General features: G+C 50.0%; 8 protein-coding genes across 8 annotated transcripts; all 8 read left to right on the top strand.

Annotated features, from left to right (window-relative positions):
* Nucleotides 1-1384: 1384 nt before the first annotated feature.
* CTAM01_01949 (uncharacterized protein) lies at nucleotides 1385-2206 on the top strand (the record flags this gene model as incomplete). Its single annotated transcript, XM_060517989.1, has 1 exon — nucleotides 1385-2206. One exon carries the CDS (start codon nucleotides 1385-1387, stop codon nucleotides 2204-2206), a length of 822 nt encoding a protein of 273 aa, XP_060387523.1.
* A 655-nt stretch (nucleotides 2207-2861) lies between these two features.
* CTAM01_01950 (uncharacterized protein) lies at nucleotides 2862-3395 on the top strand (the record flags this gene model as incomplete). Its single annotated transcript, XM_060517990.1, has 1 exon — nucleotides 2862-3395. One exon carries the CDS (start codon nucleotides 2862-2864, stop codon nucleotides 3393-3395), a length of 534 nt encoding a protein of 177 aa, XP_060387524.1.
* Nucleotides 3396-4142: 747 nt separating this feature from the next.
* Nucleotides 4143-5678, top strand: CTAM01_01951 (methyltransferase domain-containing protein; the record flags this gene model as incomplete). Its single annotated transcript, XM_060517991.1, has 9 exons — nucleotides 4143-4250; nucleotides 4310-4338; nucleotides 4386-4471; nucleotides 4618-4737; nucleotides 4787-4824; nucleotides 4872-4909; nucleotides 4970-5107; nucleotides 5170-5589; nucleotides 5648-5678. The coding sequence occupies 9 exons, from the start codon at nucleotides 4143-4145 to the stop codon at nucleotides 5676-5678; spliced, it is 1008 nt and encodes a 335-aa protein (XP_060387525.1).
* A 1209-nt stretch (nucleotides 5679-6887) lies between these two features.
* On the top strand, nucleotides 6888-8149 carry CTAM01_01952 (methyltransferase domain-containing protein; the record flags this gene model as incomplete). Its single annotated transcript, XM_060517992.1, has 7 exons — nucleotides 6888-6920; nucleotides 7053-7179; nucleotides 7238-7275; nucleotides 7346-7383; nucleotides 7437-7574; nucleotides 7633-8052; nucleotides 8110-8149. The coding sequence occupies 7 exons, from the start codon at nucleotides 6888-6890 to the stop codon at nucleotides 8147-8149; spliced, it is 834 nt and encodes a 277-aa protein (XP_060387526.1).
* A 664-nt stretch (nucleotides 8150-8813) lies between these two features.
* CTAM01_01953 (methyltransferase domain-containing protein) lies at nucleotides 8814-10487 on the top strand (the record flags this gene model as incomplete). Its single annotated transcript, XM_060517993.1, has 10 exons — nucleotides 8814-8999; nucleotides 9054-9088; nucleotides 9140-9225; nucleotides 9279-9301; nucleotides 9364-9493; nucleotides 9543-9580; nucleotides 9654-9691; nucleotides 9750-9887; nucleotides 9948-10367; nucleotides 10448-10487. 10 exons carry the CDS (start codon nucleotides 8814-8816, stop codon nucleotides 10485-10487), a joined length of 1134 nt encoding a protein of 377 aa, XP_060387527.1.
* Nucleotides 10488-11791: 1304 nt separating this feature from the next.
* On the top strand, nucleotides 11792-12163 carry CTAM01_01954 (cytochrome P450; the record flags this gene model as incomplete). Its single annotated transcript, XM_060517994.1, has 1 exon — nucleotides 11792-12163. The coding sequence occupies one exon, from the start codon at nucleotides 11792-11794 to the stop codon at nucleotides 12161-12163; it is 372 nt and encodes a 123-aa protein (XP_060387528.1).
* Nucleotides 12164-12398: 235 nt separating this feature from the next.
* Nucleotides 12399-13836, top strand: CTAM01_01955 (cytochrome P450; the record flags this gene model as incomplete). Its single annotated transcript, XM_060517995.1, has 2 exons — nucleotides 12399-12601; nucleotides 13620-13836. The coding sequence occupies 2 exons, from the start codon at nucleotides 12399-12401 to the stop codon at nucleotides 13834-13836; spliced, it is 420 nt and encodes a 139-aa protein (XP_060387529.1).
* Nucleotides 13837-15485: 1649 nt separating this feature from the next.
* Nucleotides 15486-15791, top strand: CTAM01_01956 (uncharacterized protein; the record flags this gene model as incomplete). The annotated part of the gene is made up of 1 exon (XM_060517996.1): nucleotides 15486-15791. The coding sequence occupies one exon, from the start codon at nucleotides 15486-15488 to the stop codon at nucleotides 15789-15791; it is 306 nt and encodes a 101-aa protein (XP_060387530.1).
* Nucleotides 15792-16504: the final 713 nt, after the last annotated feature.

Raw genomic sequence — 16504 nt, forward strand, 5'->3', positions numbered from 1 at the left:
AGCATTAATGAAATGCCGACGGCGAGAGAGACGTGCCAGAATGAGAAATGGGTTTGTGTTTCTCATTGGCCGTGTCACAGACTAATCACAACCTCAAAACCAATTTTTAGCGAACTTCTCTCCAAAGTCGGTCCAAACTGTTGGTAACCCGGGCAACGTCAACCACGAAGTTCCTGACCAGACACTTACGGAGGGCATGGCGAGAGTTCCATGAGGCACCAACCCTTGTAGCTGTTTATGGAACAATATGGCTTTCCTTTTTCCTGCTACGGTTCATCAAATGTGATCTAGGACTTCATTTGGTGTTGCCAGTCAGCATTTCTGCTAACTGGCCAGGTAGAGAATTGATGAGCATCATCGTAGGGTGATCCTTCGAGATTCATCATGCACAATCCAGGCAGCCATCGGAAGTAACTCAAGAACTCAGAAGTCAAGCAAGCTTCGTTTTTGATTTCGACGAGGGTGATAGAGGGACTTAAAGCAACCGACAGACTTGAAATGGCAAGGGCCGAGAAATCGCAAATACGTCGGGGGTGCTGACCGGAGGCGGACGTGGAGATGGGGCCAGCGCGAAGCCGGTATCCACCAGCGGTGGGCCGAGCTCTCACACACCGGCAAAATCATAGAGGCGGTCGGCCAACATCTTTCAACTTACAATTCTCAGGGGCTGTTTGGCAGAACTGGTGGTATGAGAATGAGTTGCGTGTCAAAGATTGTCAAATGACGTGGTTAGCTCAAGTCAAGCTGTAGTTCGGATGCGAGTTAAGGTCCACTACAAGCAGAGGCAAACCTAGTGCCTTGCATTATGTGTAGAGGTCAGACTACGTTGACGCAAAGGAAATTACCAGTGAGCGTGCTGAGGCGAACTTTAGAAGCTCGGGAAAGTATAATAAATTTGAATCGTGAACGACTGGCAACGGGTTGCCTTCAAGAAGAACACCTGCCCATAAATTCGGTAAAGGATTACTGAAATGGACGGCATCTACCGAGACCCGCCCCCATCCCCGCCGATACAGACTACTCCTATTGTCCTAATACGGGAACACTACAATGAGGCTCTGTGCCCGGCGTATGAGCAATTCTTGGTCCAATTAAGATGGCGGCCAAACAAAAGCGGCCCGTCGGTCCTTGCTGACGGTCCGACTTACACGTCTACAACGCCCGTTCAGTGTCAGCTTTGCGAGACCGAAGTCTCTTGGCTACCCTTGGCGACGATGACGAGCTAGAGGTATGAGAAGCTGATGCGTCTACGGATATATAACAATGGCGAGCATTATCTCAACTGTGAATCGGATATCCAGATCATACCAGACCTTCTCACCCATCTCTCGAGAAAGAAGAAAATCGAAGGTTCAAGACAGACAACCCTCCAATCGACTACAAAATGGCATCTCAAGACATTGTTTCCATCTTCCAGGCCTTCCTGAACGCAGTCAACAACAAGAAGTGGGATGAAGTTCACAACCACCTCCAGCCGGTAGTGAGAGCAACCTACAACGAAAACACAGAAAGCAGAGACCAGTTCATCAACCGCCTCACCACAACGGCCGATAAGGGCAGTATCTTCAGCGCAGACCAGTTAACCGTCAACGAGGCTGCCCAATCCCTCGGCGCCCGCCTCGTCACAACAACAGGCGATGTCCCCGAGGGAACCCCATCTAAGGTCTGGGACCTCATCCTCGTCTTCTTCGAGAACGGCAAGATTGTCCGTCTCTACCAGGTCGCAAACCAACAGAGCCGGGGAGTAGGCCCCGTGCCCGCCCCGCCGTTCGTGCCCGAGTACGCCGCCAAGGCCTCCCAGAACCCAATCTCGGCCGCCGAGATCGAGGCGCTGTACCGCAAGTACATCTACAGCTACAACGACGGCACCATGCCCACCGTGCTGCCGGCGCTGTGGGCGGAGACGATCTCGATGCACGGGAACCTAGTGCCGGCGGTCGGGGCCGTGGGGTTCCTGGGCAAGATTCTGCTGCCTGTCATCGCCGGACTCAAGTATGAGGTTGACGAGTTTGTGGTTGATGAGAAGAAGCAGCAGATCGCCGTCAGGCTGTCCATCTCAGGCGTGCCTCAGAATAAGAATCTGCAGAAGAATGGTCCGGATGGGAAGGTTACTGTCTATGAGCATGCTTTATATGGATATGAGGAGGGTAAGGTTGCTTGGGCTTGGGCTGCACAGGCTTTCGACATGAGACCTCCCTCGGTGTAGAGCCGTGATCAGTAGAGCCCCTGTGATTGATCAAAAGTAGTCTTTTGGTTAGTCAAGATCAGATTCAGACGCCATCATGAGGCACATCGGATAGGTAGACTTAATTTATAACCCATTGGCTAGTCTTTGCTACTTATGGTAGATCCTACCACTGTGCTTGGCTCATGACGCAGTCCAGACTCTCAGACCCAAAGCATTTCACCTTCGATGCTATCCTTGGACACCTTAGAGATCATTTATTGTCGCCCATCCTGTTGAACACGCACTCCTTCCACTTGTGGATCCCATACCTTGTAGAAATGAATCACATTCCACTACTCAACGCAGTAGTTCCGTAACCAAGATCGCCTCTGCAAGAAGAGAGTTAAGGAAAGAACTAGAACGTCGCAATACCTAGATAAGTTCACGTCATACCGTAGATACATATAGACGATGACGTATAATAAGTGGTATCTAATCTCTTTAAAGTATCAATACACTTAGACAAGACGTAAAGGTGCATTCGAGGTGCTTTAAAAACATAGAGTCCCGTAACATCTCCGTTGTCACAACAAGGTACCTTGTTGTCGCCTCCTGGTCATATTTAGAGTAGACAGTAGATACCGGAAATTGACGCTACGCTACATGACGAAATTTACTAAGATCAAGCGCAAAAATGCCTAGAACAAACAAAGAGAAGCCGGTCACGGCGCAAGCGCCATCCGCGACGTCTCCTAGGCTGACGACCTCATCTATCAATGCCGACCCAATTCTCGGATACAAGATTCGAGTTCTCATTCATGATTTCATCAGAGAAGCAAAAGACCCCGAAGCGCAACGACGAATCGACTCAACGACCGAGGTCAGCTACATCAGCGGCCCTTACTTCGATCAAGAACAAGCCAAACGAGTCAGGGAAGCTACTGTAGACGTGGAACTTCAGATCAGCACATCCGCAGCCACCCGAGACAACCACGAAGGCGACGAAAATGAGGAACGGAATTCCAGGGTCAGAATAAGCGGGCTGACTGTGGAAGAGGCTATCGAGACAGTAATGAATGGATTCTTGGATAAGCGTAGGGCCAGTGGAGACGCTACGCCTTGCGGACCACACGACCTCGCTCCGATATATGCAGCACTTTTCGGCATACACTTGCTCGAGCTGCAGTCCCATCAGTTCTTGAGTCGGCTGAGAAGGAGCGGGGTTTGAGGCCCTTCCTTGTCTCGACGCTTTCGGAGACGGAGTTCTCGCCGAAGGTACCTTGGCTCTTGGGAAATTCACTAGATGTTGGCCCTCTCGACTATGAGATGTAAGGGAAAAAGACAGGTATGTGACCGGTTTTCCCCTTAATTGATCGCAATGCTTATGCCTACTAGTGGTATGACTGTTGCGGATTTCCATGGTCCGCACGAATGGAAGATATCGAGACCTTTCCTACCTGCTCGTTTCCCCTCCTGTCGGGCCCGAAGTATGCATGTCGTTTCTTTTCCCTCTTCCAACAGTCCACGAAGCAAGTTGGGCCATGTAATGCGCCCAACACGGCACAGATCAGAGACAGGGGCGATCAACGCACAGAGACATGATTGGTCTCACCAGAGCCAAGGACAACAGCGCCCAGCCGATGGAAGCGAAGCGTCAAATCGCAGGCCGCCGATTAGCTCGCGACTTCGGGAGTCTGCAGGATCACGACCGGTGTAGGACTTTAGGTATTCTTGCTTGGGCCGTCTGCATGCTGTATGATTCCATCACCAACAGACTCAGTAGCGGTTGCCTGAGTTGCGATATGTAGAAGACAGACTCTATCGTCGGATACAAAACCATGGCAGCTGGGTCGCGGCCACTTCGCGAGTGCTTCTCTCCACTATCTCGGAGGTTTTGCTACTGTGTAGACTCATCTGTTTGACCTTGGTTCAGTCGCTCGGAACACCTGCTAAATACATCGGGACGGCAGTCCAGATGAGCGCCCTCGGAGGAGGTTCCTCGGATAGATCCGACGCTGCCTCGCCTATGAGCATTGCCTCGGATACTAGTGATGAAGGTGTTGAACTCGAAGTTGGTGACAGTGTGAGTTGTCCATAGCCCGCCCTATTATAGACGCAGTACACTAAGCTCATATATACAAGGACAATGATTCGACCCTTGACGACCGGATGTATGAAGAGCTTGAGTTGCCACACGCGATTAGAGCTAATGATGCAGGTCTTCGTACACCAAGTCCGTAACCTCTAGTGTCGTAGATTACCCTACAGAACATGGGCGACGATACCACGCGTTCAGAGCTGGAGGTGAGTGTATCGAGTTTTCTGCTGCGGGACCATGCTGACCTTGACACGGCCTACTTTGCCCCCAATGACGAGGTAAGCAATAGAAGTAACGGCAAGAGAGCTACTTTCTCTGACGAGGCGGTCATGTTGCTGCAAGGATGAACTAGGTCGTTTGGATTACAATCACGAGCTGGTTCTGAAGTTCCTCAAGTACAACCTCTTTCTAGCCCCAATTGACGTGAGAAAGATGCAACGAGTACTTGATATCGGTACTGGTACGGGTATTTGTGAGTCTACATTAGACGAGTGCCAGAGTTTTGAGCTTATGACTGTCAGGGGCGATCGAGATGGGCGACACTTTCCCCAACGCGCTGGTATGTATTAGGATCTGATGATACGGCCGGAAGCTGAGAGTCAGCAGATCATCGGTAACGACTTGAGCCCCGTCCAGCCAAGACTGTAGGACATGCAACTTTCCACTGCCTCTCTAATCTCTGATTTTTAGCTAATCATTGAAAGAGTCCCATCCAATGTCAGGTTTGAGATTGATGATGTTGAAAGCGATTGGGTTCACGAAAAACATTTCGACTTCATCTTCAGCCGCTACATGGCTGGATCTCTCTCCGACTGGCCAACGTTTGTGAGTAGAGCATATGAGTATGTGACACTGGATGGAAGCGGCACAATATTGGATGTCTGGTGACCTTCTTTACGTACAGAAATCTTCGGCCAGGGGGATGGGTTGAGTTTCAGGACTATGATTTTGAATTCTCGTCACTTAACGGAAGTCTGCGGCCCCATCATAAGACACACCAGTGGGATCAAGCTTTCCTAAAAGCAGCCAGGCTATGTGGTATTGAGCCATGTCCTGGATCTAAGCTGGAGGGCTGGGTGCAGGATGCAGGATTCATCAACATCGGGCATAAGACAATCACGGTGCCTCTCGGGCCGTGGGCTAAAGACGAGTACCACCAAGAAATCGGCCTGGGCAACTTGATACAGCTTCTAGACGGGCTCGAGGCATTCACCTTGAGGCTATTTTGTGGAGTTCTTGGCAAAACAGAGGAAGAGGTATCGACACTGTTGTCCGAAGTTCGCCAAGAGCTGAGATCGCAAGTTTTTCACGCCTTTGGTGAATTGTGAGTACTTCCCTAGGAGGAATAAGGTACGACGAACTGTGGCTAACAAGACCAATAGTCATGTAGTCTATGGACAGAAGCCAGAGTAAGAAATACTGTATGTAGAAAACTTCTGCTCATGTGAGGTACATGATTATGTTGTCTCCAGTAATAAGCTCCGACTATGTATGGCCGAGGAGGGAACTTGGCCAATGATAGCGATGCATGGCATTGAATCCAACAGCTCTGTTGTCAAGTCTGACTATATTTTAGTTTTGAATCAAGGCTTAGGCTACTGACTTATCTTCATGAGATCAACTTCGAGATGCCACACAGACAGAAAACATCATTGTGAGGCAGGGCCCCGGTTTGCTCGGCCTGCCTCGGTTGGCGCAGCCCTCTGTCAGCTTTCCGGTTCAATCCAGTAACGATAACTCCCAGAGAGGGGTACGCTTGTTGTTTTATGCATCGCTTCGGATGAGACGGACTTAGTATCCACAGCAAGACCGGGGAGACCGGAAGCAACCGTCTTAATTGGTCTCGACTGAACAAAGCCTGACTGCAACCAACGGCCAACACCCCGCTGCTGGAACCGTTGGCAACGCTCTCATTTGCTATACATCCCGGAGATATGCAGGCAAAGCTGATGAATGGCACGTTTGTTTGCGTATGCTGCATGGCTGAACACATTTGGCGCACCAACATCGAGGTGCCAAATAGCCGAGAGCCTACAGGATGCAGGGAAACCAACAGCGAGTACAAAGCTGGCTGATTGTCTGGCTTGATCTACCTTTCACCAAGTCTTTCAACTAATGTTCGCCGTTTCAGTTATTCTTGATTAGCCCAGAGTTTGATAGATTTGCGTTACTTGAACCGGACTCTCGGAACGAAGGCCCCCTCAAATTCCATGATGACCGGATCACCAAATGCTCAGTCGCTGGTGCCCGCCTCGCCCCCGGCGGCAACGGCTACATCTTCCGCCAAGTCAAAGATCGCGTCACCGAAAAATCGGAGTCCATCGCGGTCAAAAACTGCTTCACCAGTAGCGCAGAACTCACCCGCGGGCCAAGTTGCAGGCGAAGTTACAGATGATATTGAAGTTGACGAAGGACTCAGTAATTGTAGTATATTTTCTCAGACTTGAATGAATACCATCCTTGCTTATATAGGGCCCAGGTCAGCGATGGAGCTTCAACGATTGATGATCAGATGTAGAATTCCACCCTACCCAATGTTCCCAGGCATGAAACTCACAACCCGAGCCAGATCATCCTACACAGCTTCCTTAGGCTCCAGTGTGATCGACTATCCTGTAGAGCATGGACGTCGTTATCACGCTTTCCGAGGAGGAGGTCAGTATACTGTCGCCGATGTGTCTCGCTCTCATGAGCTAACAAGAAACAGCTTACTATGCTCCAAACGATGAGGTGCTGCCATAGTCACCCAGGCTAACGACACAACTATTGACAACCACATTTGAATAGAATGAGATGAACCGTCTTGACTTCCTCTCGACCTTGATCTTCAAAGCCATTGGCAAGTTGTACTTAGCTCCAATTGAGCAGAAGAAAACTCATCGCATCTTGGACATTGGCACTGGGACTGGAATCTGTGAGTAGATCAAGTTCTTTCCATCCCTACGGCTCCGATCAACTGACAGAGTACACAGGGGCTAAGGAGATGGGAGACTTGTTCCCCAACGCTGAGGTGCGTATTTGTCCCCCGAAATGAGTTGTAGTTTAATTGCAGGAAAAGAGCTGACTGAGTGGTTGGAAAGATTATCGGAAACGACCTGAGCGCAAACCAACCAACTTGGTACGAGCTAAACAACGATTCTCCCTCATCTGATGGTTTCTAACGGGAAGAAGGGTACCGTCAAACGTTAAATTCGAGGTCGACGATGTCGAAAGCCCTTGGTTGCCTACAACCAAATTTGACTACATTTTCTGCCGTTCTATGGCCGGTGCTATCGCTGACTGGCCCAAGTTGGTCAAGAATATTTACGAGTTAGCGCTCAAACCAAACATCGCGTCATCAAATCTCACTGCTAACCAGTCTTTATAGCAATACCAACGCCGGAGGCTGGGTCGAATTCCAAGACTGGGATCTCCTATACCGCTCTGATGATGGCTCCATCACCGATGAGCACGAAAGTCTGAAGATGAATAAGACATTCATCAGCACCTGCAGGCAGATTGGCCGTGAGCCCTGTCCGGGCCCCTTATTCAAGGACTGGGTCACGGAGGCCGGCTTCACCAATATCACCCATGAGACGTATAAACTGCCAATTGGTACTTGGCCCAAGGATCCCCATTATAAGGATCTCGGTCTTTGCAACCTCATCCAGATTTTGGATGGTTTGGAAGCCTTCAATTTGCGGCTACTTACTGGCGTACTTGGCTGGACGAAGGAGGAGGTCATGGTGATGCTAGCAGCTTGTCGAAATGAGTTGAAGACAGGCGCCTTCCATGCCCGCATGGAGTTGTGAGTTTTCTCCTCTCATTTCTCGTCCTCAATTCAGCTAACAGTCGTACCTCCCAGTCACGTTGTTTATGCTCAGAAACCAGAAGAGGAAGCTTAGATTAGCCGCAGTGAATAGGAAGAAAGCATGGTGGTGTTATCGAGAAGCATCTCATTCTAAATGAAGTGTCCATCCGAGTAATCCGCCAAAATTTGAAGCATACATATTATGTCTGCTCCTGCCCGGAGGCTCGGGATTGTTGTCTCTTCACCTTCCATTTGGAGCTCTTAGCAACGAGGGGACGAAAGAAATGTTCTCTCAGCTGATTCATGCATGATGTGGCTTGTTCGCTTTCCTTGTAATATCCACACCACGACCAGGGAGACTGGAGCGAATACTTCTCATTGGTCTCGATTCCGCGAATGTGAGATGCGACAACCTGACATGCCCCGCTACCGTATTGCTAGAAAGCTGCTGATTAGTCTCTCACCCCGGGGATATAGAAGTTTGCTACGTTGACTTGACGAAATGGAACGTTTGTATGCATTATGTATGCACATCTGAGTGCCCTGCACCAACAACGGGGTTCACAAGCTGTGGGAGCCCGTAGAGAGGAGTAGCTAATTGAGTACAAATTCTCCATACTGGCTGTCTGACGCATCCTTCCCATTGACCACTCCCTCTCCTACATTAATGTTCCCTGAACTTCTCTATTCCTTCAAAGGTTGAGCCTCTTGGCACAAGTTTTGAGACAGAACCCCAGAAACCCTGGCCGCCATTCGACATGACTGGAACACCAAACAGCCCACCGGCGTCCGGCTCCCCTGGTCGCGCGAAAAATGGCTCTCCCGCCAGGTCAAAGACTGCGTCGCCTTTGAGGTCCAAGACTGCTTCTCCTACAGGACCTGGCTCAACACAAAGTGAACACGAGGATGCAACAGGCCAAATTGAGGTTGACGATGAGGGCATTGTATGTTTTCTAAACCCCAGACTTGCACAAAATTCGCCCTAATCGAATCACCAGGGATCTGACGGCGCGTCTACTATTGATGACCGGTGGTGAGTAGCTGTGCCTGAGATCATCCAAGTTGAGGCTAAGCAGAGAATCAGGTCGTCGTATACAGCATCAATAACTTCAAGCGTGGTTGATTACCCTACAGAGCACGGTCGTCGCTACCACGCTTTCAGATCTGGATGTGAGTATCATTTGTGTGGTGCCTATGCTGAATAGTTGACTAATGAGAAGTAGCGTACTGGGGTCCTAATGATGAGGTATGACGATTTCAAGATCCCAATCGAGGAGAACTTCACTAGCTAATACTTTCAACCTAAAGACTGAGGCTGACCGCTTGGACTTCTTGCATATGATGATGGTCAAGGCCACCGGAGAGAAGCTTTTTATGGCCCCGATTGAGGAAGACAAGATCCACAGGATTCTTGACATCGGTACTGGAACTGGAATCTGTAAGCTGCACATGAGTCGTTTAAATTTACAGTGATTAACAGCTTCTAGGGGCAATGCTCATGGGTGAGGAGTTTCCAAACGCCGAAGTAAGCATCGTATAATAAGACCTCGACACGAGTTGTCTTTGGGATGTTAGCTGAAACTAACGCAACGTAATAGGTGGTGGGAAATGATCTCAGCGCTATTCAGCCAACTTGGTAGGTATTACCCTGACAAATTTGTGCAGTATCATTAGTGTTAACCAGGGCCACGTAGGGTCCCACCGAATGTGAAGTTCGAGATCGATGATGTTGAAAGTCCCTGGGTAAACTCTAAGAAGTATGACTTCATATTTTGCAGAGATATGGCTGCGTCACTTGCAGACTGGCCGAAGTTGATGGAGAGGATATATGAGTGAGTATTTAAGGCCAAGGAGCTCACCTGTCACCCTTCTCACTAACGTTCTCAACTTAGGAACGTAAACCCCGGCGGCTGGGTTGAGTTCCAGGACTTCAACCTGCGATACACTTCAGATGACGGTAGTTATACCGAACAGCACCAGACTAGCAAGTGGTCGGAGTTGTTCTTTGATGCGTGCAAACGCATCAACCGCGAAGCCAATCCGGGACCTAAGTTGGAGGACTGGGTCAGGGAGACTGGGGACTACGTCAATATCACCCACCAGAAGTTCAAGATTCCTGTTGGGGACTGGCCGAAAGACCCCTACTACAAGGAACTGGGCATGATCAACCTGATGCAGATCTTGGACGGCCTTGAAGCGTTCACTTTGAGACTGTTCACCGGTGTACTTGGATGGACCAAGGAGGAGGTTATAGTACTTCTTGCAGACGTCCGTCGCGAGCTGAAGTCTAGAACCTTCCATCCCTACATGGAGTAGTGAGTTTGCCATTCCCTCCATACTTCCCTTGAGTTTGGACGACCACGAAGCGTTTGGCTAACAACAATGAAAACAGCTTCGTTGTCTATGCGCAGAAACCGGAGGCGGAGGCCTGAGTATCCTTGCTCAAGACGGGTTTTGATGGAGTATCAGACGTTGAGCCCCATGGCTGACCTAGCCGGACAACGGGGTTGTTTAGCCTTTGTCTAGAAATGCATATACGTCATTTGGCTTCAAGCCTCTCACCTTGCCCGCGATGTCGCGGTGTCTATCAGCACTATCTTGCCCTATGAGGTTATCATGCTAGCTCTTAGGGGCTCCGCTCCCGCCCAGCCGGTCAAAATGGGCCGCTAGTTCGAACGGTCCGGCCCCGCCCGGTGTTGCCTCCGGAGCGGAGCTTATGGTAGATCCTGGCAGTTCATCCGAACCAGCTAGCCAGTCATACAATCTGTGACGCAGCGGGCTCGGCTAGTGTGAATTCTTCCGGATGGCTATCTTCTGGTCAAGAAGGTACGGATACATATGAAATGTTCGTGCGTTACCATGCTGTAAGGAAGTGACTGGGCACAACAGGTGAGATTCTAAAGGTCATCATGCCTTGATCCGATGGCCGAAAATGCCCCGGAGCGATTTTCTTGACGACTCCGCTCAAACGCATATTCTGGGTAGGTAATGGTGCGATCACTATTAGTAACCAAGTTGTCTGCACCATCCGTGTTTCGTCCTGTTGCCATCTCTACATGCCCAGGCCCAACACTCACCCGTGATTCGTCTGGACAACGATATGGCTAGCAACTCAGTCAACCAAGCTGGAGGCAGTTGAACTGTTGACGGTCTTCTTCCTGGTGTCGAGAAAAGCCAACATAAATGAGGCGATCTCAAAGCCTCCCAAGCTACCTATCATTGGCGACCTTCATCGCTCACCTTAAGAGAGACCGCTCTTGAACTGGGTTGAATGAGTTGACGCAATGGACCAGTCACGACGACAAGACTCTTTGAGATCCTTACCGCTGTTATTCTCAATACCGCCGAAGCAAGAAATGAGCTCCGTGAGAAACGCAGTGCGTAGTACGGTCACGGGCCGAGCTCTGTGAGCATGGGTATGATCACTGGAGCGTAGCAGCGAAAGTCACGACTCACTCAATGCACGAACATGGTGCCCATTCGAGAATTCATTAACGAATGCTAACTCCGAGTCTTGAATATGTTGCCGCGTAAAAGTTTCAGCCAGTCAACCAGTCAGCTTTACTAGGTAGGTAATTACTATTGCTATCCAAGCAACATCGTGACCCACCACTAAACAAAAGGAACGTCAAAACACATACAACACCAGGTATTCGCTGATCGTCACCGACTCAACTACTAATCTGGCCCTCATCGGCTTGTCTATGGGAGAGCGGACGGGATCCCGAATTCTCCGATGGGTGTGGTCGTATGTGCTTGTTCTTGGATGGGAATTTTCTTATATAGTGTGCGAGGTAAGCACGAGCAGATATCGCCAAGGACACCGAGAGAGGCCCCGTTGTCGGAGATAGATCTGGCCTTCACCCTCGCAACAAGCGTCCAAGGCAGTATGAAGACTGGCCTGAGGCAGCTTCTCTGGCTTCTCGTCGCAATGTACACGAACTTGAATTTCGCGCGCGATCGCAAGTTATCCCAGATAACTTGGTTGGCAGAAAGCGGCAGCCGCGCTTTGCGGACCGGACGAAGTTGGCTTACATTGATGCCGTGGTATCGAAGGTCATGCGCTGGCGAATTGTTTCGCCGGGAAGTATCCCACGGAGAACCGTGATGAAGGATAAGATTTGTGGCAAGCGCATCGTCAAGGGAGCGACACTGTTCGTGAATTCTTGGGCTATTGATTGGGATAAGAAGGTGTTTCATGATGAATTTGGAAACTTGGGAGCTTTTATCCCTGAAAGATGGCTGAACTTGAATGGTAGCTTATGTACTGACCTGCCCCTACCTGTGCTAGGCTAAGGTACACGAAACTGCCTGGCAAGCAAGTGTCTCTTTATAACACCTTTATGGCCTTCGATAGCCTGTCAGAGGCCTTTGAGAGAGTACCGTTGGAGGAGGTCGACAAGATGGCTATGAACGCAATCGGCTACATGACGGAACCCTCTGATTTCAAGTTCGGCTTTAAGCCTCGGAGACTATGTGTGAAGGATGTAGTCCGAAGAGAGTGGGATACCGCTGAAGCAGACTCGAGCAAGGTCAAGGAATCTCGGTCAGACGTTGAGACTTCAACGGTCCCATCTTCGAAGAGAGGGACAGGACGAACAAGATCTTAGGGCCTTGGCTCCCCAACGTATATCTGCATTTCGTTCAGTCTAACCATCTTGCTTATGGAACCAGCCGTATCCAAACGCTCGGAAACGACGGGTACTGCTATCAGTCGGATGCGTAGAATAATGTGTTACGACCGAGTAAGTCGGCATCTCCAATAAAGACTGTGAAGAATAGGTTATCCTCGGACGATGGCATAATTAAATACCAAAGTAAGAGCCATGGAAATGGCAAAGTTAACTTGGCTGTGTCATCGTCTCCTGAATTCTCCAACGGTCTTCTCCGCATTTGCAGTCAAGATCTCAGCCAGGTTCATCCTTCTGAGAAACCCGCGACACAAGCTTCCTAAGAGTATGGCTTCGCGCGGCCCCAGGCTGGGCAGTTTCGCTCGGTACAATGTCCGTTAAGCAACGCCGAGCTCTTCTCTCGGGCATGAACTGACTCAAACAGCTAACGGAATCAGTCCGCGAACGAATCGCGCAAATCTTGTCTGTCGACGCTGTTCGCAGTAGCCCATCACCTGAGCAAGTCCTACGTTATGAGGTTGATGATGGGTGCAAGCTCTTTTCTTGGAAGATTTAGGATCGGAGTTGCAAGGATACTATCTGTAGAGCCAGACCAAGTCACGAACCCAAGCGGAGAACAATATTTCTTCGTATTCAGTGGACACTTGGAATTTCAAATGCAATGAATTCGCTGTAATCAAGAGCCAAAATCTAGCTATGGAAGTAACAATGCTGGTGTCCTCGATGTCCTTGGCGCCAAAGTAGTCGCTTATGTGCCATGTTCCTATGCCGTGTTCTACGGAGCCTTTCCAATTGAGGTTCCGATGGCCCTTTTATGCGCGCCTTGCCGCTTTGATTTTCGCCGAGTCTGATCCCAAAACCTATATTGAGTATGAGATGATGGTTGACACATCACGGGGGAGTGGTCCGTACTCACGCCTATGAAATTCCAAGTCTGGTGTATGTCGGTTTAACCAGAACCGCAGACGCAGCCCTCACGGAGCGCTGGAGCAATGTTGGGAAATGGGAAGCACTGGCGGCCTTGGACATCGCAGTTCTCGCTCTCCACGCCACAGGCGGTATCAGAGCAAGGTCCGGTGTACGGTGCCTGCGCGGCGACGGCGGCCACGAGGGTGAAGACGGTGAAGAAGATGCCACGCATAGTTTCTAGTTTGAATGTGGGTTTGGTAGTCTGGCGTTTGGCAGTTGCGGGGAAGATTAGATGAGTTCGAAGCGTTCGAATCGGATGAAGTTGAAGCTGAAGACTGTTGTGTGATGATGATGATGAGCTAGTGAGAGATGAGACCGAGACTGTGCGTTCGTTCGTCTCGATTATATACTTCATTCACAAGGAGCCCTTTTGCATTCGTCTCCTCTTTTCACTTCCTGTTTTTTACAGTTTTGACAATAGCCAGGAGTATCATGTCTATTTTGGAGGTCTGCTAATTGAGGCTCGGCCACAGACGTCTGGCGGTGCAATCGGCTGGTGGCCCGAAAACCTTGGCTGCACCTTGGCAGGTTTGGAGTATTATCGGTTCCAAGGGAGGTAGAAAGGATGCCAGCGACAATCACAGTGAGGTTGGCTTAGTTAGCAGCCGATTGGGATCTGCTATGAAGCGGTAAAAGAGTAGGAGGGCAAGAAAAGCTTGTGGCTGCCGTCTCGCGCTGGTCTTGGCGATGAACGTTTCAATTATTTCTTGTCCTTCTCTTGGCTCTCTGTCGACCGTGGTGCGGGACGCTGTCCGCGTCTCATACATTGCCTTTATTTAGAAGGGCGAGGGCGCCCTACTAAAATAAAGTCGCCAAACCCCCACGATGGCTAGTGGTTTGACGATGGTGAGTTGTTCGCGCGGGTGGCCCCCACATGCGAATGAGTTGAATGGTTCAGCAACTCTTGGGAGTTGTCAAAATAGTAAAAAGGGGGTTGTATCCTTGCCCGGTTGTTGTGTCGGTCGCTCCGCAGTTGTAGGTATTTCTGTACAGTTGCATGGCGAGTCAGCGATCGCCCCGAGAGCCAATGCAACCAGAGGCTTATTTTTGAAACTGTCCGACGGGATTGGAATGAAACGGGTCCGGGGTTGAGTACTGTATGCGCGAATGAGCACCTACGTACAGTATATATGTCGATCCCGCCTCCACTTCATCTTGGTGTATCATCTCTTACCCGGCGTTTACATGTGCGATCTATGTCGCCATAGAGTCGGGGTGGCCTATCTTCACTTATCACCCTACTGTGCCGGGGATACTACAAGGCAGGCGACTTTCTTTGCAATGAGTTGAAGCAAACGCATCGAGTTGTATCTTATGACCGTAATCCCCCCCCCCCCCCAAAAAAAAAAAAAGGAAAAAGAAATCACCCTCAAATTTGCGTTTTTTTAATTTCCAAAGCCATTTTGTCAAGGTAAGGTAGGATGAGGAGCAACACACTGGCTGAGCGCAGACAATGCGGCTACAAGCAGATGACCGGACCGGGCACGGAGCAAGAGAATGGGTCTCGGCTCCGGAACTGGGATCCGACCGGCGGGTCGGACCTCCGAGGCGTCTGCCGCCTCATTCGTCCGATATGGAATTTACTCCAGAAGCAATGCGCAGCCACCAAACGGCAGGAGAACTCAACCATCATGGATATTGTCTTTCACCTCGCATTTCCAAGTCCATATAGCTCGCTTTTGATCAAATTTCTGGAAGGCAGGCGCGTGATTAGAGCTTTTGACAGCATTCGTAGTTTAATAAGGATCACCTGATCGGCTCTGCACGTGACGCCTGCACAGCCACCCTTTGGATTGCTGTCATCCCATCTCTTTCTGAGGCGGCTGCGTCATGGCCATTTACCTTTCTCATCCTAGCAACATCTTCGACCCCAGGCCATATTTCTCATCTTCGGGAGACATTAACATCTCTCTCTTTCGCGACCAAAAAAAGTGTACTCATCTTGCGCAATTGTCAACGAAAGCTCCACCAACTTCCAACAACACTTCCAACAACACAATGGACCAATCTAGCCAAGTTGCCCCATCTGGGCGTGCAGATTCTCCTTCCACATTGAGCGACGCCCAACAGCCGGCCCCTTACCAACCCATGGGTGAGCACAGAGTCCTCTTCCGTCGAATAGCCGTGAACGTTTGAACCTCTCACTAATCAGCCTCGCCGCGCAAAAGATCCTCAGCGCCCACAGCCTCAAACAGAGCAGATGGAGATGGGCCTTCGCGGCGGTGATGATGGTCGCGGACCTTGTCCCGGACGCTTCTGCTTTATCATCCCCTGCCCTATTCCTTGCAATTTCTGTATTTTCCCTTGCCCTTGCTAAGGCGAGGAGTGAAGCAATGTTCTTATGTGTGTTTTGTTGTTTTAAGAAGGTTGACTTTTTTTGTTCATTTTGGCCCAAGGGGCACAGTTCCGTGTGGAGAACCGAAATGTCGAGCGATACAGCCGGAAATTCAGCCAAGCAGATGATGCTTACTTGCTCGGGGTGATGATACGCCGCACAGGGGGCAACTTGTTGATAAAGGGACCTATTCTTAATACCGAGGTACATTTCTTCAAAATTCTGTCGAATCCTTTCGATTTATGCGACGCGTCTCAACTGTGCGCCGTTGCGCTTTCGGCGATCTTTACCCAACGCCAGCATTTTCAGCCTCTCGATGAGTTCCTCATGTGTCAACGACGGGTCACGGGGTCCAGTCGTCCACGGATGCCGTGATGATTTTGACTTCACTGTCGGATTCGAGCAAGCTGCCTTGGCAATTACTCCGGCAGCCGTGTTGATCCTGTGTTCTTTGCCGCGACTGTTACAATTGCTTCAAAAACAAAAGATAATTGACGAGACTATTCTGCTATGC

The sequence above is a fragment of the Colletotrichum tamarilloi genome, assembly GCF_030869305.1.
Source record: "Colletotrichum tamarilloi strain Tom-12 chromosome Unknown Scaffold_4.1, whole genome shotgun sequence".
Lineage (NCBI taxonomy): Eukaryota > Fungi > Ascomycota > Sordariomycetes > Glomerellales > Glomerellaceae > Colletotrichum > Colletotrichum tamarilloi.